The sequence below is a fragment of the Oryzias melastigma genome, linkage group LG19 (assembly GCF_002922805.2).
Source record: "Oryzias melastigma strain HK-1 linkage group LG19, ASM292280v2, whole genome shotgun sequence".
Classification (NCBI taxonomy): Eukaryota; Metazoa; Chordata; class Actinopteri; order Beloniformes; family Adrianichthyidae; genus Oryzias; species Oryzias melastigma.
In genome coordinates, this window is record NC_050530.1 from 5,274,173 (window position 1) to 5,297,761 (window position 23,589).

Consider the following 23,589-nt stretch of genomic DNA (forward strand, 5'->3'; position numbering starts at 1 on the left):
GCTTGGGACGGGCACAATGAGACCCTGGCTTGGGCCCCCTCGTGGCTACATTGACTGTTTTATTATGTTTGATTTCATCATATTTATTAATTTTTAGCGTATTTCAATTCTATGACATGTCTTGGGTGTAGATTTTTTTCTTTGGTTAAATAATGCATTAATTCATTCATCCATCTTCTTGGCCGCTTTGTTCCTTCCGGGGTCGCGGGGCTGCCAGAGCCTAAAGGCTGGTTTATACTTCCACACAATTCGTAATCGCTGACGTCGCGGTGGTCGCACGGCCATCGGAGCAGAATCTCTTCAGTCGCATTACGCCGGAGTCACACAGGACGCGATAGCGCCGCAAGGCGGCGCGGAGCGGAGTGCGCGCCGATTCGCGGCGCTCTATTGGTCACACCAGACGCGATTTTTTTCCGCGACGGTCGACAGGCGCTTCTGCTAGAGCTATTGCTTTTTTTGCCATCATGGTCAATAACCAGGATATCTCCCCGTGTTTCTGCTAAAAGGGGACGGTCTCTGCCCCTGTTGACACAGACCCCGCCCCCCAACTCCGCAGTCGGCCCACTTCATTGATCGGTTTGTGCGCGCGTGTGCGTGTCTGTCTGTTTTGTTGTGTGTCTGTGTGCACGCACGCGCTCCCAGGTGTTTCCGTCGGTAAATTAATAAACTAAAAATATTACCTGATGTTTCTTCCAAGAAGAATCGCTCCTCTGCCTCTCTCTCGTTCAAACGCAGCCCCGTGTCCCGCTCCAGTGTGCCCCCACTGCATTTGGGGGCCCGTCTGCCCTGCTTTTTTTCCTCCCAGAACCCTGCAGCCCAGCACACCCGCTCCGGAGATCTGTGGGGTGGGGGCTCTCGCACACGCGTGTCTGTGTGTTTTGATTGTATGCATATTTTCATCTCTACAGTCTGTTTAGACACAAAAACATGATCACATTTGTCAATCGCGGCGTTTTATTGTGAAAAATTGGTTCTATTTTGAAAACGTTGCGCTGCACCGCGCAGACCCTGCGCGCCGCTGCGCGTCGCTCGGCGACTGGTGTGACCGACGCCATAGGTTAACATGGGCGCCGAATGGAAGCGCACGCCGTTCCGCGCCGCTTCGCGGCGCTATCGCGTCCTGTGTGACTCCGGCGTTAGAACTCTCCAGCTGCTGGTGATGTCACGCCCAGAGTGCTATTGCAGGTAAATCAAGTAATTTAACTTGAATTTCTTTCAGCGATTAGAGTACGCAACTCTGCAGAAAACCCTGCCCAGAAAAATATACTTTAACACTGAAAATACTGAAAGTTACTGAAGTTAAGAAATACCGAACTTCACACACAGAGACAGGGAGTGGACAACTAGACATAAAACAGAGCAAGTTAGTGGAAAAATATGTCTTCTTTCTTATATCTTACAGCAATAAAGAATGCAATTTGCTCCTTTTTTAATTGAACTTTGTTGTCTTTGTATTCCTGCTTCTGTTTAGCAGATTAACTCATCACTTCCTCCTCTGTCTTTCATGTACAGATGCTGCAAATGTCTGAGCGGGATGCTGATCATGTTAAAAAAGAAACAGAACATGATTAAATTGCTTGACAAGTATAAACACGAGTCAGAAGCACATCGCAGTTATATCAGAGAGTCACAATCAAATCCAGTCAGCATTAGTCTGAACAATACCTCAAAGACTGTGGATGTGACGTGAGCGATTACGAATCGTGTGGAAGTATAAACCAGCCTTACTGATGGGCGAAGGCAGGCAACACCCTGGACAGGTCACCTGTCTGTCACAGGGCTTATTTAATAATGGTTAAATAAAATAAATACTTTTTTTTTTTTTTTATTAAATGAGCCATTTGGAGAATAGATGATGTTCTGTTTACTAAAGATTCAGATGAACTGGAGTAAACGCATAAACAAGCTGGAAAACAACACTTTCAGTTTCTTTCTCAGACTTTTCTGCAGATTTGACATTTAAAGTTTGGCAGTTGGAGGATTCCTAACCAGTGACATCAAAGCCACCTTCGCACCAACATGAAAGGAAATTCCTTTATCCTGGGAAGTTTTCCCAGTAGCATCTGATGTCTGTTTCACTGGAGCCTCAGTCAAGGTTAATGCATGTTAAAGCTGCCCTGTGGGATTGAAGTGACCCAACAGGACTCCTGTCAATACAGGCCTGAATCAATACTGCTGTCAGTGCAGCAGCAGCAGCAGCAGCAGCAGCAGCAGCAGCAGCAGTGGCCTTTCCCTTTGGCCCCACTCTCATTCCTCTTTTTAGATGTTTGTGGAATTGCAGAAAAAGATGTATCAATTTTTTTAAAAAGCATTTAAAGATGTGCAACTATTAAACAAACATTCAAATCACTATCAGCTCTGCTGGAGCTTCAAGCTAAGCTACCACCACTGCTACAACTCCAGGAAGATTTCCGTCAAGAACAGGAACGTAACGAACAACGAGATAATCGCCAAGATCTCCTGGAGAGGAGGATGCATGACATGGATCAACAGGCACAGATGAATAATGTGATTCTCAGGGGACTTCAACTACAACCCCGGGTGCGGCCTGGTGCTACCAGCACTAGCATGGATGCTAACAGACCTGTGACGGATGCTAACCCGACCATGGAGGATCAAGTTGGAGAATTTCTTGGGTCTAAAGGGATTTCCTTGGACCTAAACACTGTTGCGGTTTGTCATCCGTTTCCTCGGAGAAAGAATACGGATAAACCAGCGATCCTGATCAGGTTTGTGAATCGAAAGAACAAGATAGCTCTGATGAAACAACGAGAACACCTGAAGGGTTCTACGTTCTTTCTTAATGATCATTTATCCAAATATCACGCTGATCTGGCGAAGCACGCGAGAATTCTACGAGGAAACAGATCCACAGCACCTGGATTCAGAACTCCAGAATCTTTGTGAAACCACTCGGACCACCGAACCAGACGAAGCCTCTGGGAATAAAATCCATGAAGGACTTTGAGAACTGTGGGATTATGCATGTCTGACCCTTTAATTGAAACAAAATGTGAACTCAAAAACTGCTGGATGTGAACTCTGACCCGATTCTGAGCTGCAGAACTCGAGCACATTTCCCTTGAAATGAGACCTTCACAGTCTCTCAGTCATAACAATGAAGAACGATTATGTGGCCTTAAACTGCTCCTAAACTGTGATTTAGCACTGATTCTGCTTAAATTCCTGATCTTTTTCTTCTCAACTTATTATTTTTTGTGTATTATAATCATTCTTTGATGAATACAATCTGCATAAATTGTATTTTTTATTAGAATATTTTGATTTTTTTCTCCTTTAACTAATGAAGATTATTTGTTACTTATTACTTTTTATATATTTATAATCATTTTTTGATTAATACAATCTGCACTAATTGTCTTTTTTAATGAGAATATTTAGATTTTTACTGCATTAGCAAATTAAAATCATTTAACTTTTACTTTTTGTATTATCATAATTCTTTGAATACAATCTGTACAAAGTCTCTGTTTTCAATGAGAATATTAGATTATTGTTACTGATTAATGGGAAAGATTTTTCATGGATGCTTTGAAACTTGATTACATCAATGATATTAATGATCCTTAATATCCTGAATCTATTAATATTTGATATTAAGTCCTGAACCGGATGTTGATAATTTATGTAGAGAAAATGGTCGAGTCGGGGTGGGATTATATAAATTAGCTTCCTTCCACTCCCTTTCAAGCGATCTACTTGTCACCGATCAGTCAGCCTCCATCCTGGTCCACAGCCTCGTCATCAGCCGCCTTGATTACTGCAACTCCCTCCTCTTCGGTCTTCCCAAGAAATCCATCCATAGACTTCAACTGGTTCAAAACACTGCAGCTCGGATCATCTCCGGAACCCCACCTCACCACCACACCACCCCTGTTCTACAGCACCTGCACTGGCTCCCAGTCTGGTCACTCATCAATTTCAAAATCCTTCTGCACACCTTCAAGGCCATGCACAACCTCTCCCCTCCATACCTGTCTGGACTAATCAACATCCCCACACCGTCCCGCTCCCTGTGGTCCTTCACCTGTCTGTTCCCCTGCCCCGCCTCTGCACCATGGGTGGCAGAGCCTTCAGCTGCTCTGCCCCCAGACTCTGGAACTCTCTTCCCCCTCATCTCAGAAACCTGGACTCTCTAACGACCTTCAAATCACAACTAAAATTTTCCTGTTCAAACAAGCTTATCTATAGCATCTTCTGTTCTCTGTTTAATGCTCTTATACTTCAGTTTTTAACTTATTTGTTTTACATATGTGTTTTTAGCTGTTTCATTGTGAAGTGACCTTGAGGGTCTGAAAGGCGCTTTTGAATAAAATGTATTATTATTAATATTATTAATATTATTATTATTGCACAGAGGACAATAGGTACACAATATCTGAGAAGGTCAACCATCTCATGAGATCACAAATCTAAAAGTAGATTGTGTCGGAGAAACAACACACTGCATCATGATTTTTTTTGCAGGAGAAAATGGTGTCTGAAAGTAACAGGTTGTTGGTGTCTGTGTCCACGGTTTCTTTCTTTGTCTGCTGAGCGTTTTTTTTTTCTTCTTCTTCTTTTTTGCTCATTTCCAAATGTTCTGATGTTCGAAAGCCTTCTTCCATGAGCTGTTTGTGCTTGTCCTCCCAGATGTCTTTGTGCTGCAGAGTAGATCTGAGAGTCTTCAGACTCGAATGCTAAGTCATGCTGCCTCAGCAGGAGCTGTACTTTGTTTCTGGTTAGAGAATACCTTCAATCTTCCAATCTTCTCAGGGCAGAAGCTTATATAGGACAGAATATCAGCAGTAGATCACTCCAGGTTAGCAAACAGATTCCACTCCTGATCTTCAAACAGTCCTGCAGATATTTCTCAGTCCAAGCGTGACCTTTATTGTCTCCGCCTCCCACCGACATTGGACAGTCATCAGTTTGCATACAGGGCAAACAGATCCACAGAGGACGCCATCACCACCACCCTCCACACTGCTCTGTCACACCTGGAGCAGTCAGAGAGCTACGCGAGGCTGCTCTTTGTGGACTTCAGCTCCGCTTTTAACACCATCCTCCCGCACAGGCCAAACTGGAGGCCCTGGAACCCTCAGATTCAATCTGCCTTTGGATCCTGGACTTCCTGACAGGCCGCTCTCAAAGGTTGAGAGTGGGGGCCCACATATCTACAGCCCTCACCCAACACCGGCTCCCCACAGGGCTGCGTGCTCAGCCCCCTGCTCTACACCCTCTACACCCACGACTGCACCTCCACCCACACCAGCAACACCATCATCTAGTTTGCTGATGATACCACAGTGGTGGGGCTCATCTCCGGGTGGGACAAAGTGGAGCGACTCTGCGTCTGGTGTGGGCACAACAACCTGGTCCTAAACATCAACAAGACCAAGGACCTGGTGGTGGATTAAAGGAGGAAGAAAACAGTCATTCAGAACCCTGTACATCAGCAGGGACATGGTGGAGAGGGTGGAGGGGGTGGCTGCCTTCAAGTTCCTGGGCGTCACCATCCAGCAGGACTTGACCTGGAGCACTAACACCACGGCTCTGGTGAAGAAGGCCCAGCAGAGAATGTACTTTCTCAGACTTTTGAAGAACCATAATCTGGGCGAGAAACTGCTGGTGTCCTTCTACCGCTGCTCCATTGAGAGCATTCTGACGTATTGTGTTTGTGCCTGGTTCTCCAGCTGCACAGCAGCAGACAGAAAAGCGCTCCAGAGGGTCATCTCTACAGCCCAGAAGATCATTGGTTACCCTCTCCCATCTCTGGAGGAACTGTAAAGCTCTGCTGCCTAAGGAAAGCTTAAAACATATCACTGGATTAATTTCACCCCGGACATTCTCTGTTTACACTTCTGCCTTCAGGCAGAAGATACAGAACAATAAAATCAAGGACAAATAGATTAAAAAGCTGTTTTTTTTTTTTTTTCCCAAACCCATCACATTTTTAAATGCTGCTAGGAATTGAGTTTTGTTTGGGTTAGGTTTCCTTCTTTGTATTATTGTTTGGATGTGTGTTTGAATTTACCCTTTTGCTATTTTATTTTATTTTATTTATTTATTTTCACACAAGAAAATGATTGCACTCAATTTTGTTGTATAATGTACGATGACAATAAAGTTATTCTATTCTATGGATCTCAAGGATCAGGCCATCCTGTTACAGAGACTGTGGGATTTTAGAAATTCGCATTTGGGTCTTTTTATAATTGGCAGTCCACTTGAATGCAATTTGAACCTCAAACAGATTTAAAAATGCTAGTGTGTCAAACAAAAACTATTGTGAGCAGTTGGAACATACGGGCATGTGATGCTGTAAAGGATTTCTTCTTCCCGCAACCTGTAGCTTGATTCAAGTTTACATGTTTACCAGAGAAGGCCTGCCCAGTCTCAGTTCCCACAAACCCGAGTCGTAATTGTCTTCTATCTGTTACTGCTATTGCAGCTTCTCACTGGTTCAACACACTAGCTCCAGGCAACCAACAGTAAGGGGAGAAATGTATCTGAAGAACTAGCAAGAGAGCAGTCCTTCAGGACTAAGATTGAGACGACCTGGTCTAAGAAAGAAGGACATGTTTCCTGAATGTAAATCCTAAATGTAGGTAAAATTTACTGATAAAAACTTCATGCTGACTTTTTAGTCTCTGCACCAACAAAAGATGAGAACTTGGACAATAAAGCCTAACTTGTGTGGCACACTGAATTATATTTTATAACAAAGGAGCAACTACAAAATAGAAATTAATATAAATTTGGATATAATATAGTTTACTTCCCCCATTAAAAAGAACAGACTAAGTCACAGTGTTGCTGTAGAGACAAAAATCAAAAGCTGTTGGATTTAGAGATTTCTATGTTGTTCCTGCTATATTGGTGGTTTAAAGGGGGTCGATCCCTGCAGAGGGGCTGCACGGTGGAGCAGTGGTTAGCGCTCTTGCCTCACAGTGAGAAGGCCCCGGTTCAACTCCCGGCTGGGACCTTTCTGTGTGGAGTTTGCATGTTCTCCCCGTGCATGCGTGGGTTTTCACCGGGGACTCCGGTTCCTCCCACCGTCCAAAAACATGCTTCATAGGTTCATTGGTGACTCTAAATTGCCCCTAAGTGTGAATGTGAGAGTGGATGTGTGTGATTGAGGCCCTGAGACAGACTGGCGACCTGTCCAGGGTGTACCCCGCCTTCGCCCTTCAGTAGCCGGGATAGGCTCCGGCACCCCCGCGACCCCGAAAGGGACAAAGCGGTCAGGAAAATGATCCCTGCAGAACACATTCTGTCAGTAAGGAGTATTGGTGGGCCTGTACACGTCTACTTGGTAACAATAAAATTAGAGTTTTAGTGAGGAACCAGTTCAGAAGTGTCGGATTAAACGACTCCACACACCTGTGAGGGCATTGCACAGTCCCAGCATGCTGCTGCTGACCATCTGTCTACTCTATGGTTGAGTCTGTGGTGTGTTTAAAATGTGTCATGGATCCCACACAGTCACTCTACTGTGTTACAGTGTAACTGTGTTTAGTAAACTAGAGAGCAGATATTCATCAAGGCAACAGCAAAGATGTTGGAGCTGTCAAGAGGTCACCTCCCACCCCCACCACGGGGGTCGTGGAAGACGGAGGAGTGGTGCACAAGAACAACTGCTGAGGCCGAAATGTGTCCTGAAATATTCTGGAGATTTAACAAATGCACATGAATAAATAAGTCTTATTTGAAGGAGAGACTGTTAATGTTAGAATTCTTTTTTTAAATGAAGGACAGCAGATTTTTCTCATCTCAGGACTCACCACGTGCACTCACCTGCTCATGGTACTCGATCCCCATGCTCAGAGTATTGATCAGAATAGCGATCATTATCCCTCTGCCAAAGTACTTGCTATCCACAATCTTCCTGAAAGTATCGCACACTAGCCTCCAGAAGAGAACGGCCTTAGCTGCCGTCTTGCCCAGCCGCTGATGCGTCTTTCTGGACTGCCAGCTGTCTCTCTGGTCCCTGTGGTGGAGGTCCTGGCTAAACTCAAAAACCCTCTCGCTGTCAGAGTCTCCAGGTGTATGATTGCCCTCCATCTCCACCTCTAATTTGTCGGCACATAACGGGCAGCTGTTGAGATCCGATGCCAGAATGATGGTGTCCATAGTGCTGGTGGTGGTGTTCAGGTCTCGAGCTGAAAGCTGGTTGGAGAGCCGGGCTGCAGACAAAGGAGAAGAGGAGAAAGAAAGTAAAAGAAACTGTGACAGTTTGTGATGCAGCATAAAATAAAGTTCTTTAAACTACTTATCAAAGTCAGATTGTGCTGCACTTCTATTTTCAAATGCAGATCAGTGTCCAAAATTCAGAATAGAAGGTCAAGTTCTACTGAACCTCATCCCAACTGGACCGCACATGAAACTACAACACTGAGGCTGCAGGTCTATTAATGTCATTGTTCAGGTTTTAGTCCTGATCAGTGTTTTCTGGTTGACAAACATAAAAAAATTAATGAATGTTCGTTTAATGTATTGTCTCAGGTACAATGGCAATGTATTTTAGAATTCATATTAAGATTATTGAATTAAATAAAGAAATCTGTCGTTTTTTTTTATGAGAAAATCAAAAAGCTGGCTTTTCAAGTTCAGGGTCACGAGCAGCAGACATGTGTCTCCAACTCTCCTCAACTCTTCGGCTTTTAACGTTTTTTAAAGTTGCTCACACGTGGCTTTAATCAATAAGCTACTGCTAAACTTCTACTGCAACAAGGAGAGTTGAAGATGGCACAGGAGAAAAATTTTTAAGTCAATTTGACGGAGCTCAAAATCGCACTTGCGGATATACAAGCTAAGTTATCCCCGGTGCCTCTGACGGATATTAAACTATTAGCTCTGATGGAGCTTGAGGCTAAGCTATCACCACTGGTACAACTCGTGGAAGATTTCCGTCAAGAACAGGAACGTAACGAACAACGAGATAATCGCCAAGATCTCCTGAAGAGGAGTATGCATGACATGGATCAACAGGCACGGATGAATAATGTGATTCTCACGGGACTTCAACTATTCAATTCAATTCAATTTTATTTCTATAGCCCAAAATCACAAAGGAATTTGCCTCATTGGGCTTCAAAATATGAACAATAGTTAAAAACTGAACAGACTAAATAAACTGGTTATCCCTGCCCTTAGACCCTCCCTCCCGGTAAGGAAAAACTCCTAAAAAACCTGAGTCAGGAAAAAAGAAGAAACCTTAGGGATTCCCACATGAAGGAGAGATCCTATCCCAGGACGGACAGGAGATACCAGAACTGTTAGAGAAAGGTTAGCTTCTACAACTACGAATCTAAGAGTTCATTCAGATAAAGCTGAGGGACGAGTGGTGATGAAGTCCATAGTCAAGATGAAGCAGAAGTGGTGCTGCTAACCCGACCATAGAGGATCAAGTTGGAGTATTTCTTGCGTCTAAAGGGATTTCCTTGGACCTAAACACTGTTGAGGTCTGTCATCTGTTTCCTCTGAGAAAGAATACGGATAAACCAGCGATCCTGATCAGGTTTGTGAATCGAAAGAACAAGATAGCTCTGATGAAACAACGAGAACACCTGAAGGGTTCTACGTTCTTTCTTAATGATCATTCATCCAAATATCACGCCGATCTGGCGAAGCACGCGAGAATCCTACGAGGAAACAGATCCACAGCACCTGGATTCAGAACTCCAGAATCTTTGTGAAACCACTCGGACCACCGGACCAGACGAAGCCTCTGGGAATAAAAACCATGAAGGACTTTGAGAACTGTGGGATTACGCATGTCTGACCCTTATGTTATTTCATGTATCATTACCCGATTGCTTGAAATAAACCATTTCATTCATTTATTCATATTCATGATTTGATTCGTTGAGCTCCTGTGGAACATAGAACTGCTCTGGTTTAAGGTTAATCACTGAGAAAACTCCACTGTCACACAGAAGACATTAGTCCAAAATAAGCCCATGACATTGAAAATGGGTCATCTACCTCTTAAGGTGCTTGTGTTGACCTGGCTGGATGACCATCTCTCCAACTGCATAGGGGGCATGTTGAGGCTGCAGCTGATATTGGAGAGCGTGCTCGTTGCAACGCTACCTCGCCTGGACTCGGCCAAAGCTCGGGCCTGGAGGGTAGGGTAGTTCTTAGGCCCTGGAGCAGCAAATGGCACAGAGTTCCTTTTCATGGTCTTGGATGTAGTGAACAAAGGAGTCTGGAAGGGAGCTTGAACGATCCCTATGTTGTTGGGCAAGGGAGAACAACAAAGAGCTTCTGCATTTGGCAGAGTGCAAACTGAATATGGTGCTCCTGCTACAGAACTGGACACACTGGAGAGGTTTGTGTCTGAGACTGCTGTTGTGATAAAAGAAGGAAGTGCCAAAGCAGGATACCCACTCCCAGACGTTGCTCGGAAAGTCCTTTCATTGCTGCTATGAGCCTCTACAACCCTCCCTTCAAGGACCTTGGTGCCCCCTCCATCTTTGACGTTGCCGTTTCTTAGGTGGTAGTGATGGTGGTGGTTGTGATGTTGCATCACATGCTGAACAGACATGGAGTCCCGCCTCGAGGTGTTCCTTCTCCTTCTCCTTTGGCTGCGTTGAGGGTCTGTGGCCGGAGGTGAGGCAGCGATCTTCAGTCCAGCACGGCGAGCCAAAAACCTGCAAGTATGAGCTGTTTGCTTGGCCCCTTTTTGGATGATGTGGACCAGGTACTTAAGGAGCTCATCATAGCAGGAACCGGGCTCAGAGACGGAGGCCAGAGTGCTGGCATTGGACAAAAAGTGTGCTCGCTGCTCTTTCATTAACTGGCTCTCCCTCTGCTTGGTCTCTGAGAACTGAGTGGCAATGACCACTAGACACAGGTTGATCATAAAGAATGAGCCAATCTAAGGAAAAAAGGAACATTAGGCTTTAATTGGATGAACATCCACCCACTTTGCTGCAAAGGATTTTGATTTTACCAAGAAGTTTCACTTACTATGATGAGCAGGATGAAGTAGATGAAGTTGTAGAAGGAGTGAGCATCCATCACAAAGTACATGATGTCTACCCAGCCCTCCAGAGTAATTACCTAAAGACAAAAACAAACAGCAAACAACCTCAGAAGACTTCAAGATTGTACATTCTATGTTTGGCTTTTAAATAATAAACTTTTGGAAGTTTAAAGATACAATTTTATGCCGATATGTTTTCATTCAATGTTTTTTAAAAGTGTTGGGGTTTTTTTGTCTTTTTTTAAACAATGCAATAATTTCTGGTGCAAATGTTTCAGTTTGGCTATGGCTGGTTCTTGTCTTCTTTTCTAAAAGTATGCAAACCCCACCGCCTCAGAATTGGTGAGGATGCTTTTACAACTCTGTGATCGCAGTCAGTCTGGAGGTACTATTATATATAGCACAAAAGATGGCTGGTCTCAGAAAATGAGACGTGAGCATCTGTGATAGCAAAGACAACAGAAAGTCAACAGAAAGGAAAATACAATTACCGGTATGTGGTTTAATGAAAATGTAAGATTCCAACATGACAGAAAGTTTCTCTGTTTGTCTAAACAGCTTGTTAAATTGGATTGTGTGTTCTCTGTTGTCATGTCAGCGACATCAAAGCCCAGTTCAAGGTTCTTTTGAGCGACCGACCTCGGGTCAGTCAAGAAAAAACCAAAGCGCATTAGCAGCTCCATCCACAGTTAGGAGTCTGATGGTGAACGCAAACACCTTTCTAACGCTGAGGAGGGGCAAAAACTCCACATGTGGAGCTCCTTTTTTATCCTTGTGACAAGTGTATGTTATTGGCAGGATTAACCAGGTATCTCCAGGAGGGCAGCAGAGACCCCCCCGTTAGGCTTTCTAATGGGCAGCGGGTCTTGCTGGCAAGTGGCGGCGGTAGCAACAGAGTACTCCTGGTCTGTGGGGACGGAACTTGTGAAGCATGTTCTTCTGGATGACATTCCTGCCTGATTGAGATTGGATCCTTCCGGCATGAACCAGGACCCTGCAGCAGGCATTGGGTCATGTGTCAGATGGGCCGTCTCGTTTCAGTTTCCAATCAAGAAGGCACGCAGGCCGGCCCATGCCTCAATAAACACCCCATGTGGACTGGAGTAGCCCCCCACTGGGGACCCGGCTGAGGCTGTCTGATGGCAGACAGGAGGTTCCAGTTGACCGTACATCTGGCGCTCAGTGAAGTTAAAACATGCATGTGGAGTAATGTTTGCATCACAGAATGCTTGACTGACGGTTCTGCATTTCAATCAAATGACATACTTTATGGTGCAGTAGCATCCAGATACCAGCCATTCATTTTTCTCTCCTCAACATGGAAACTCATGATTGTGTTCTTCATGCGCACTTGTGTTATGTGTTGTCCTGCTGAGTTGAGCTGTTGCTTTTGTGTGTATGTAATCTGTGAGTCTGAAACAAATTTCCCTCAAACAATAAAGAACTGAAATAAAGATTGATGCACTCATTTATTTACTGACATTGAATTTACATAAATTAGCCTCATAAATTACCTCATCTAAACAATAATCTCGGGGTGTGGTACAAAACAGAAGATTTCTGTGCATTGTCTAGAAACGTCCAGTCATGTCTCTTCCAACCAAGTGACCATTTCCTGCTCGGCTGCGGTTGGGTGGAGTCAGCTCACAAAATGGCCAAAGAAACTTTATTGTCCCTTTAAACTGAAGCAGTACTCCTCACTCCTGGACCAGATCAACTCTACCAAACAATGCCTGGAACTGGGATTTGAGTTCAAGTGAAACTGACTGAGGATCTTTGCAGAGAAGCAACCATTTCTCTGATTGTCTGCTGATCAATTGAAACTTGCTGTCTCACCTGAAAAATGGCGATCCAGGCATAGCAGATGTTGTCAAAGTTGATGGCTCCTTTGAAAGGATTGACCAGACCAGCAGAACAGTTACTGTAGTACTGGTTCCAGTTGACACAGGTGGTGTTGTCTGTGCTGTTGTAAGCGTCGATATCCAGAATGCACTGTGCCCCGCCCTTATCATACAGCTTTGGGACTGAGCTGCAGTCCCTCATCCCGTTGTCTCGCGGCATGGAGCAGATGAAGGGGTTCTCGTCATCGTTTTCAGTGTGGTAGTACCTTCCAAGTTCTGTGGACAGAGGGCTTGAAGGGGGAGAAGAATAGAGATATTTTTGATTGTAAAAGGTTACTGATGTTTAGGCAACTAAGTTCCCAATACAATTTATAGTAACATTAAGAAATAAAATGATAATTAGCAAATCAGTAGTTGATATAGCAGAGAAATAGGCAGTCGCTTCAGAGGATTTCCAAAAAAAAATCAATAAATAAGACAGACAACACTCAATCTTCTCAAAACAATCAAGAAAGGAAGTAGCTGCCAGGATCTGTCAGGTGTTGATTAGAGTTCATTAAACACATAGACTGCAGAATCACTGGACAGCTCAAACAGCAGTCCCACATCATGATGCTTGTTTGCAGCATTTGACTATCGCTGTTGAAGTTACAGGACGTCCAATAATCTCAGGAGACAATAACTTTCAAAGATTGTTTAGCAGCATCACATCAGATAAATGAAGCTGCTTTGACTTTTTAGTAATTACCTTCTAAATAAAGAGTCAAGCAACTATATTCAGATTAAAGAAGCAAACGAGAGTGAAACTCCCTGGATTCAGATCCTGCTGAGGGGATTTGATCAGAGCTGTCAAACTTTGAGCAGCTTTTCGAAGTTACAAATTCAACTTTGGTATTTTATAGGATATGAATTGTCCATTTTTACTTCCTCATTCCCATCTCCTTTCCTAAAAGCTGCCAACAGATTGAGATGGTCCGGCAAGGCGCCAGAATGTTTGATGAGCCAGAATCCCGGCATTCATTCATCACACCCCACATGATCCAAAGGTTCTGCAGGTAAGCTTACAATCTCTTCATCAGTGTCATCAATGGAGGCAGAGGATGCTAGTAATGCTCTTCCACAGGTCAAACAGGACAAAACCGCCTTTAACCTAAAAACAGTCCATGAATTCACGTTTTATTTATATTCAACATTTTTATAAAAGGCGACAAAAGTACCAGAAGGCTTCTGCTCCCTCGGAGCATAATGCATGAAGTGGAATTACAGCTGAACAGCCATGAATCCACAGAGAATGATGAACCTTGGCTGATGGACCACATGAATAAGTCACTAGAGCCCATGTTTCAGAAATAGAATGGGGGCCGCACTGGCTCTTTCAGGACCATTGTTCTCTGTCATTCATCAGTGCAGGGCGGTGCCACACCGACCTCAATGACCTTCAAGCCCAACTTTAGTTTGACAGCAGTGTTCAGGTTGGACTCTTCTCCTCCTGAAGACCTGATTACAGGTGACATTCACCTGTAATCAGCAATGTGCTCCAATGGAGTCAGCTAAAATCACCATGTGACAGGTCATGTGGTTCATGGATGACACAAAGGCAGGAGACCTGAAAATCAATCTCCATATACAAATGAATTTACCGCTAAAAGCTAACCTGAACATCAAACTACAAGGAAAAAGGAGCTGTACACTAAAGTAAAATCATGTCAGCAATGTGACACTGTTCAGAGTTGTAAACAATGCAATCAGGTAAATGTAGGAGTTAGATATTAACAACTGTTTTCTAATGAAAGCTCCTTCATCACTGGGATGATGAAAGCTTTTGACAGCTACCCGTCCACAGGGTGAGCAGCTTCTGTCTGTCTGGAATAACACAGGCAAACATGGGAACTCACAAGGAGAAGTTGTCTTTGACGAAGCAGCGGTTTCTGAGGAGGCCGGCCCACAGCTGAACTCCAACAATGCCGAAAATGAAAAAGACAAAGAAACAGAGCAGCAGGACGTTTCCCAGCATGGGCAGAGTGTCCAGCAACAGCGTCACCAGGATGCGCATACCTGAGAGAGGAGACAAGGACAAGTCAGAGCGACAGCCGGGCCAGCAGAGAACGGGGTTCACCTCAACACCCACATGCGGTTACCAGTTTCATTTTTAAAGTTGTTTTTTCTGCTTTACTGACAGTCATTACCTCCTGGTTTCACCACAGATTAATCATCTTAAACTTTCTGATTTTTTAGAAGCTCAGTTCTGGAGTAAGAAGTATTTACTAAAACCTTCTTCCTTCTGGACGACCTGCAGGTTTTGATAGATGGTAAAAATGAGGAAGGAATTTTTTCTCATCGTTACATAAACAAACTGCAGGAGAAGCTGTTCCTGTCAGATCTCAGAACAACAGGAATGACTTTGGTAAATAACAAGAGGCTGCACAGTGAAGAAGAGATGGATGGACATAGAGCAGTGAGGGACAAAAATGATTAGCGGTCCGAGGATCCACACAAAGATCCAGATGGAAGAAAAATATCAAAACCACAGCAGTGTGTTTGAGTTTGGATAGTTCTCTGTACATCAAATGATTCCATCATAGCAGGATGAGAAGCATGTCAAATCCTGAGCAGCAAAAACAATAACAAACCAGAAATTACCAGGAAAGTCTGGAAAAAATAATATCATCTAAAGCACAAACATGTGACAGAAGCAAAAGGATGAAATATTTTTTCACTTTAATTACTTTAAACAGCAAGTTTATCACTGTCGGTCCGTTTTTTGATTGACTTATTAAAAAAACAACATTAAATCATATTTTCACCCCAATGAATTTGGACATTTTTTAGACTGGTTTTCAAAATAAAAGCCAGTCAGCACGGCCAAGTGAGACCTATAAGGTTTAAAAGTGGGCAGATTTATTTTATTTTACCAGGAAATCCCATTTAGATTTGATATCTTTTCAAGGGAAAATGTAGACTTTGGTTTGTCCGCAGTTTCCGTGGTGGCCCCACCTGTGTTTGCCCACACTGGCCCCTCGCCCAGGGACAGGCAGCCTGGGCGGCGGAGCTTGTTACGCTGGGCGGAGCCAATGAGTGCCCACTTCAGCCAATCGAGTTAGGGTAAGTGATGTTGCTTTTGAAAGGAGGAAGCAACGCCACCTTCTGGCCAGCAAACATCTTACCTGCGCATGAATCAGGAAAGTAATTAAGAAGGACAAACGAAGACTCAGTGCTGGAGAGTTTCCAGAGGAGCCAAGATGGTGACTGAAAATCATCAGCCAGAAGCAGAAATTCCACAAGATTTCAGAGTTGTGGACACTTATTAAAACTTTTTTAGTGTTCAGAATGAGCTTAAAATGTGTGAAAAGAGAATATATGCTTTATTAAAGGTTATGAACAAAAGTGATCAGATCTGTAAAACTGTTCAGAGTTTTACATTGGAGCTCTAGCTCCAGACCAGTGTCCCGTTTGACCACTGTTAGCTTCAAGCCTCAATCAGCATTTTTCCTATCTGGGTTGAGTGGAGTCAGTGCCGTTGCATTGCCCTTTAAAATACTCCTCTTTCCTAACAGTAATCTTCTTCATGGATCTAGACCACATCCAGTCAGAATTGTTATACTTCTAATATCCAAAATCCAACACAGAAGCAAAATATCCACAGAGTCTCACCAGGCAAGTAAGAGTACTGACAGATTTAGGAACCAATTAAACTAACCAATCTGACAAACAGAGGAGGTGAGAAACTACAGAAAGACTGAAGTACCTTCTGACAAAGAACAGGTCATGAACATCACAACATGCACTGGACTAAGCTGTGTGGCATATTTCCGGTTTAAAATAAAATTTGTGGCTAACTCTACACATCAATATAGCAAATCTCTGCATACAATCACTGTTATTGTCTAAATTTTGTTATTTCGTACATTGTATGTTAGTTTGTTTTCATGTGTATACACAAAGACATCCAAAAAGGCAAAGTTTTCCCTCCTGAAACACCAAACAGCCAGTACTCTCAAAACGCTGCCATGTACTGTATGATTATATCACATCTTCAGATGAAACATAGCTTTGTTAAACTTTTTGAAACCTGTTCAACAGAACTATGAAGTGAGTAATCCGTCACATTTTAGCAGCACAGTGTGTTGTGAGCAGGACCCAAATCAATAGAATAGAAAGAATAGAACATGGAAAATGACTAAATAAAGGCAGTGTCACATAGGAGAGGTTGTGCTGATTAAAATGATACCATATAAGCATGTTAAATTGAAAATACAGAGGTAAATTCAAAGGTAAACAGAAATTGAGTTTTAGGCCCTAGGTTCCAGTAGGTTAAATCTCCCTTTCTCTCCCAAAACTTGGCGTGGTTTGGCCTTCATTGTGTTTATTTCTTGATCTATTGAGTTTCCTTTGCTCCCCCTAGTGGTGGAATAGTGCAATGTGGTCATTTCTTTAAAGAACCATAACTCACCACAGGAATGGGCTGGAAACTTGCTTTCTTTTTTGAAAATGCGTATATTTTTTTCTTCATAACTGGGCTGGATCAAACTATCTTGAAGACCGGAAACAGCCCGCGAGCCGTAAGTTATGGACCAAATATTATAGACAACATGTGTTAAAGTCGAGGCCCAGGGGCCGGATCCGGCCCTCTGGGTGATTCTATCCGGCCCGCCAGATAATCTTATTTTCTTATTATTAAAGGCACAATGTTATGTTGTGTTTATTTCTAACTTGTAAAATTTTGACAAAATATATCTTTATGGAGAGTAAAATAGTGAAAGTTATTTAAGGTTTTAGTTAATTTTTTCTAGTATAATATTACCAACTTTTTATTATTCATAATAACGGTAAAAAATGACTGCTTTAAAGTTTTAAAAACTGACATCCTGCTAGCTTTTTGGATTATTTTGGCATTTACTAAGATTTGTTAGGCTCTATGTTGGGTTTAGCTAATATTTACACACCAGCTGTTTTGGCTAATTTAGTCTTTTTTGTGTTTTAGGCTATTTTGAAGTTTAGCTATTTTTTTCAGCTGCATGCTACCTGTTTTGGCTAAAGGAAGTTTTTTTTGTTTTTTTTTTCCAGGCAAATTCGGCATTTAGCTAAAATTTTCGCTGACTATCGGCTTCAGCGTTTTCAGTTATCAGCTTCAGCATCTTTAACTATCAATTTCAACAGTTTCAGAGCATCTTCAGTGAGTGAATTCAGCTTACAGCATTCACACTAGCATCATTGCAGATAATGCTATATATCTAGTTCATAATTATGTTAAAAAGTTACGGTTTTAACGTTTTAAAAATTGAGTTTTAGAGTGGCCCTTGTGTGATTGAGTTTAACACTCCTGTTATAGACCGAAACATTACAGACCAAACATTATAGATCAAAACTTATAGACAAAAAAAATAATAAACCAATAATTGTGTCTCAGTGGAAAAAAAAAAAATAATGATTACTCTTCTCTACAGATCCTTTTGAGACCGGACAGGAAGAAGTTAAGAAAGAACTAATGCCTTCTATGTTTATGGAGTGACTGCTGGAAACAGAAACGTTTTCTTTCTGTCTTTCTTTAACCTTTTTTAGACAAAATCAATTGACATGGGTAAATCTTTGTACATGTTTGTGTATTTTTGTCGCTATCTGCCTGACCTTTAGAGGTCAGCCCATTTAAGATAAGAACAATGTTTGACTGTTTTCCTGAGTTCTATCATGGTAAAGAAATATTTCTACAGTTAGTTTTAACCTTCAGGTTTCTTCCTATGGACTACTTTATATATCAGGTAAAGTACTCAATGAAAGAAGATTTTTATGACTTTATAACCTAATAATAGTACTGAAACTTATTACTGATGTGATTCAATAGTTTATTTTAAAATGTTCTTAACATCAAGCAAAGTGAATGACATGTAAGAGAGCACAAAGTTTTTCTAAAGGAATGAGATTTTCTTTCAGATAAAAGCATGAATGTCCCTGTGTGAATGCCTGTTTCTTTGAGATTAGCAGAGAGGATACATGAAACAATAAAAATGGTGGTAGAATCAAAATGTTGAATCTCCTAACCTGAAAGCAGGTTATTCCTATTGATTGACATTTGATAATTAATAACAATCGTCTCCTCCTCTGGCTGCACGCCCTTCCCAACCTCGCCGCAGGCGTCCTTTCTCTCAGCATTGCTGGCGAGCAGATCGTTGCATGTGATCTGGGAGCCATCTGTTAGCGGGCAGATGAAGTCTGCTTCTTTTGCTTTTCAGGCCGCTCTGCCTCCGTGAACGTATGAGCCTTCAGCATCTACACCTGTGTCTCCTCTTTGTTTACTCATGCTCACAAAAGGTGACCAGGTCTGGCATTTAGGGACATTTGTAATGTGCAGAATGGAGAGTTGTTAGAGGGAACTTTCAGACCAGAAGTGCATCACATGGTGTGTTTTTTAGCTGCAAGCAGAAGTAAACTGTCCAGAAACAATTCCCTCAGACTGTGAAAAACAAGAAAAACCTGACTCTAAATAATGTGTTTCATTGAAGAGCCTGAACAGTTTTTACCACGGGTGATGGGTATGAACACATGAACCAATGTCCTCTGCAGAATTTCAAACTAAACTCCTCTGAAAGTCCCAAAGTTCCTAAACCCTCACACGGGGGTGTCACTCAGGACAGCCCCAAAACATTTAGAGATAGAAGTGGTTGCTGGAAGTGTGAAAAAAACAGAGATTTTATAAAGCAGCTGTTTGTCTCATGAAGATGATTTGGACCAAACTGGGATCTCTGGATGTTGAGAATCTCTTTGGGCTCCAACCCGGCCCTGAAGGAGAACTGAACGACCTCTGACTCCATCTAGAACATCTGCAGATGGTTCGGTGTTTGCTGTAGTGGGATTACCACTGATTTAAAGAACACGTACTTCATTTATTTCCTTTACTTTTAATGGAGAAGTGAGTACAAAAGCATTTTATTGTATTATAATGTGTGATTTTATTATGCAGAATAATATTCCTTTGTGTGTTTTTCAGTCAGAGATGTTACTGTTTCTAATTTCAACATTACTAAAATATTTTTTTTTCTATTGTGATTGAACAGAAACTAGAAATGTTCTTATACATCTGTTGCTACAGCTTTGTTTCCTGCAGTGTGCAGGATTTCCTCTCTAACTCCTGACAGCTGCTCTCATCCGTGAAGTCAGCCGGGATCCGGGTAATGACAGGTCGTCTCTGAGGCCCTGGAGGCCATCGCTGCAGGGAACGGACACCTTTTTGTAGACATGACGAGGTAAAGTCTGGATTTCTGTTGCTGTCAGCAGGATGACTCCTGCAGAGCTTTCACATCAGTCGCTGCCAGAACTGGATCAGAGTGTTTCTAAAAATTAGCTTCAGCCTTTTTTGTCCAGAGTTTGAGAGAGGCCAAAAATGTGAGGATTTCCTAAAACAGTCGACCGTGCCTCTGGAGAGGACCTGCTATAAAAATGACTGCGGATCTAAATCGCTCTTCTGCAGAGAACATCTTCACCAGACAGGAAGACAATCTCTGAATGTAATCATTTCACATGTTAAAGTTCTGACTCAAAGAATCCATAAATGTTTGGTGAGGATGGGATCTCAAAGACAGGTTGTGGTGTTTACTTCAGCATCTTTACATCAACCAGGACTAAACTCTCCAGTGTTTCCTCGTGTAAAAACAATGCTGGTGGTTTGTCAGTTAAGAATATAGCACATAAAAGGTTAGATCTTATTGCTACAATTACAGTTCTATGTGATACTGATACAGATTCAGCTGATCCACTGTTTGGGTATTTTGTTTTTTGTGACTGTGTTGATGGTAGGAGAGTGAGGGTCAAACTTCCATCAACCTCATGGGATTTGTATGCAACCTTTGAGAAACTGTTTGATTGTTGGAGTTATGGACATCAGGACCAATCAAACACAGATGATTAGTGATGCCTGTAACAATGAGTCTCTCTTGTTGCATAAATGGATCAGCATCAAAACCAAAATAATTATCAGGAGAAAAGATAAAATAATGTAATTTTTCATGTAAAATCAATTTTAATGTTAAAGTAATCTAAGTGATGTTGATCTTACTAACATGAACTGTTTCTATAAACAGAAATCTGGTTTATTTTCTCAACAGTGATTCACTTTTTACAGAAATAGTCAGTAAATACTCAGATTTTCTTCATTGAGTAATTTCTGATCAGCATCATGTTGAGATACAAGAACTATAAGGACACTTTTCCCACAACGCATTGTTTGTAGTCTTCTTGGCAGTACCAGATTTCCAGCTGCACTCGTCCAGGTAGACGTCTTGCACCCACCCCTTTCTCACAATATTTTACGTTGATTGACATGTGAAGTCAGTGCAAAAACTACCCAACATGCACTGCACACCAGACGATCTGTGCAGCACTGCGTCTGTCTAGGGGCTCTCCAACAGTCAGCTGGCACTCATCGTCATCTGACTGAAGATGCTAAGTTAGCGAGGAGGACGCTCCAATAACAAAAACAGAATGTGGCAAAACTAACGAGACTAAACCACAACGTTTCTGGGAGAACACGCTTTGGACAATGAGACCAAAACATGAAACTGTTTACGGAAAAGAGTCGAGCCTGATAATCCAACATTGGGAAGCTTTACTGATATTAGGATGCAGAGAACTATCAAAAACCAGATGAAGGCGACATCAACAGCATAGACTCCCCCAAGTGTCCTTTTTCCTGCAGGACCATAAACACCACAGAAAATAATGCTGTCATTAGCTTAATAATTGGGATGGTTGGAGCCTAATGAGCGAGCCAGAATGCATGGCTGGGTTCATTTGGAATAACGAGTGGCAGCGGAGCCGCAGCTCCAACGGGAGAGATGGTCACACATTCAGAAACGGTTGGAGGTGTTCTGTTTTACACCGCCTCAGAGGCTCTGTGGTAGAGTGTCCGCACTGAGACCCGAAGGTCATGAGTTCAAATCCAGACCCAGTGCCCCCCTGCTTGATCTTCAGCATGAAGGGATTAAACCACCAAATGGTTCCTTAGTGCGGCTGTGTCTGCAGCTCACCACTCCCCCAGGGGAGGAGGATTTCACACACCTAGGTGGGTGACACCTGCTGGGACTTTATTGAATGAACAAACTGCAGGTAGAGACATCAGGAAATGGATGGAGAGAGTTGACTCCTGGGTGGACTTCAAGTCCCCCTACAACTATTTTTTTCTTTATTTTCTTTAAACGTTCCCAGTGAGGTTTTAATCAGGACTGAAGTTTTTAACAGAAATTCCACATCCTAAATGTCTTAAAAAGCTATTTTTCCATTTGATCTGAAGCCTTCTTTCAAAAAAAAAATCCCTCTGTGTGGGCGTGGCTTATGGTGCTGAGCAGTGTAACCCCGCCCCTTATCCCCCCAGAGACACACACTTTGATAAGCCCATGAAGAAATAAGAATAAAATAAACCTGATCATTTAGGCTGCACTGCAGCAGCAGCTGGAGCTCAGAACGGATTCATGCTGATCGATGAATTCACTTGACCAATCAGAACGGATTCATGCTGATCGATGAATTCACTTGACCAATCAGAACGGATTCATGCTGATTGATGAATTCACTTGACCAATCACAGCGAGGCAGAGAATAGACGCTCAGAATGAATATACCAGAGAAACAAGTCAAGACTTCACATGGAGCAGAGTGCAGAGTTAAATACAGTTTACTAATGAACTTGAATGGGAAACAGCTGGTGGAGGCAGGCAGATGCATTATGGGTCATTGAGTGAGGAAGAATAGATGTAGTCAGCACTCTAGTGAGGGCTCCCTCTGGTGGTCGGAGGAAGTCACGACTGGTTGAGCCCTGACTGAGGTTTTTAGATGCAGACGAAGGGTTACGTTCAGGAGAACGGTTCCGGTGTCGGTTAAACCACCCGGTGGATCCTGATCCGATCCGCTGAGGAGAACCGCACCCTCTGCGGATCGGATCAAACGCGGACAGCATATTTGTGACAGCTGATGGGATTTTACTTTGTTTCAGTTTAAATACGTGAGGCCAACTTAAAGTCTCGTCTTGGACACAATTAAAATGCGAGCGGACAATACAATCACTCGCAGCTCCGTCCAGTTGGAAAATGTCTCTTTTTCTCCAAATGATCAAGTAATTATTGATGTTGCTGTGACCAATAAATCATTTTTTCCTCAGATTCCTTTAGAAAATAATGAAAGCTAACATCAGTCTGGCCTTTCACTGAATTACAGTCCTTTACAGCACAGAAGTGGGACGTTATCTTATCTTCTCCGGCCTCTACGGCTACATCGGGTTAGCTAGCTACTGTGACGGAGGAAAGTTTCAGGAATTCAAACACGAATGATTTTTTATTATATTTTTTCTCTTTCGGAGGAAAAATGCCCCAAAAACATGTTAAAAACTCCAAAACATGATTCTCATTGGAGGGAGACCTTAAGATGGAGACTGATGGCGGACAAAGATGAGAAGATTAAGAAAATAAGTCAGCAAGAACCAGAATGCTGAACGGTTTATATTAAAAATTTCAAGAAAAAATATGAAATTATTTTTGTTCAAGTGCTGTTAATGATAAAAAAATCAGAGTTGAGAATGTCTCAAGTGTATTACAGGATGTCTCACTCCATCCATCATCCATCCATCATCCATCCATCTATCTGTCATCCATCATCCATCCATCATTCATCCATCTATCTGTCATCCATCATCCATCCATCATCCATCCATCATCCATTCATCCATCCATCATCCATCCATCATCCATCCATCATCAATCCATCCATCCATCA

General features: G+C 42.6%; 1 protein-coding gene across 8 annotated transcripts in view; it reads right to left on the reverse strand.

Moving 5' to 3' along the window:
• The window catches only part of cacna1g (calcium channel, voltage-dependent, T type, alpha 1G subunit), a 192,285-nt gene that overhangs the window by 86,972 nt on the left and 81,724 nt on the right, over positions 1-23,589 (reverse strand). For all 8 annotated transcript variants that reach the window (XM_036217045.1, XM_036217043.1, XM_036217044.1 and 5 more), the window contains exons 6-10: positions 14,730-14,889; positions 12,830-13,124; positions 10,978-11,070; positions 9,991-10,885; positions 7,801-8,189 (exon numbers count right to left, since the gene is read on the reverse strand). In XM_036217045.1, the coding sequence (XP_036072938.1) occupies positions 7,801-8,189; positions 9,991-10,885; positions 10,978-11,070; positions 12,830-13,124; positions 14,730-14,889 (1,832 nt within the window). The remainder of the gene's footprint in view (positions 1-7,800; positions 8,190-9,990; positions 10,886-10,977; positions 11,071-12,829; positions 13,125-14,729; positions 14,890-23,589) is intronic.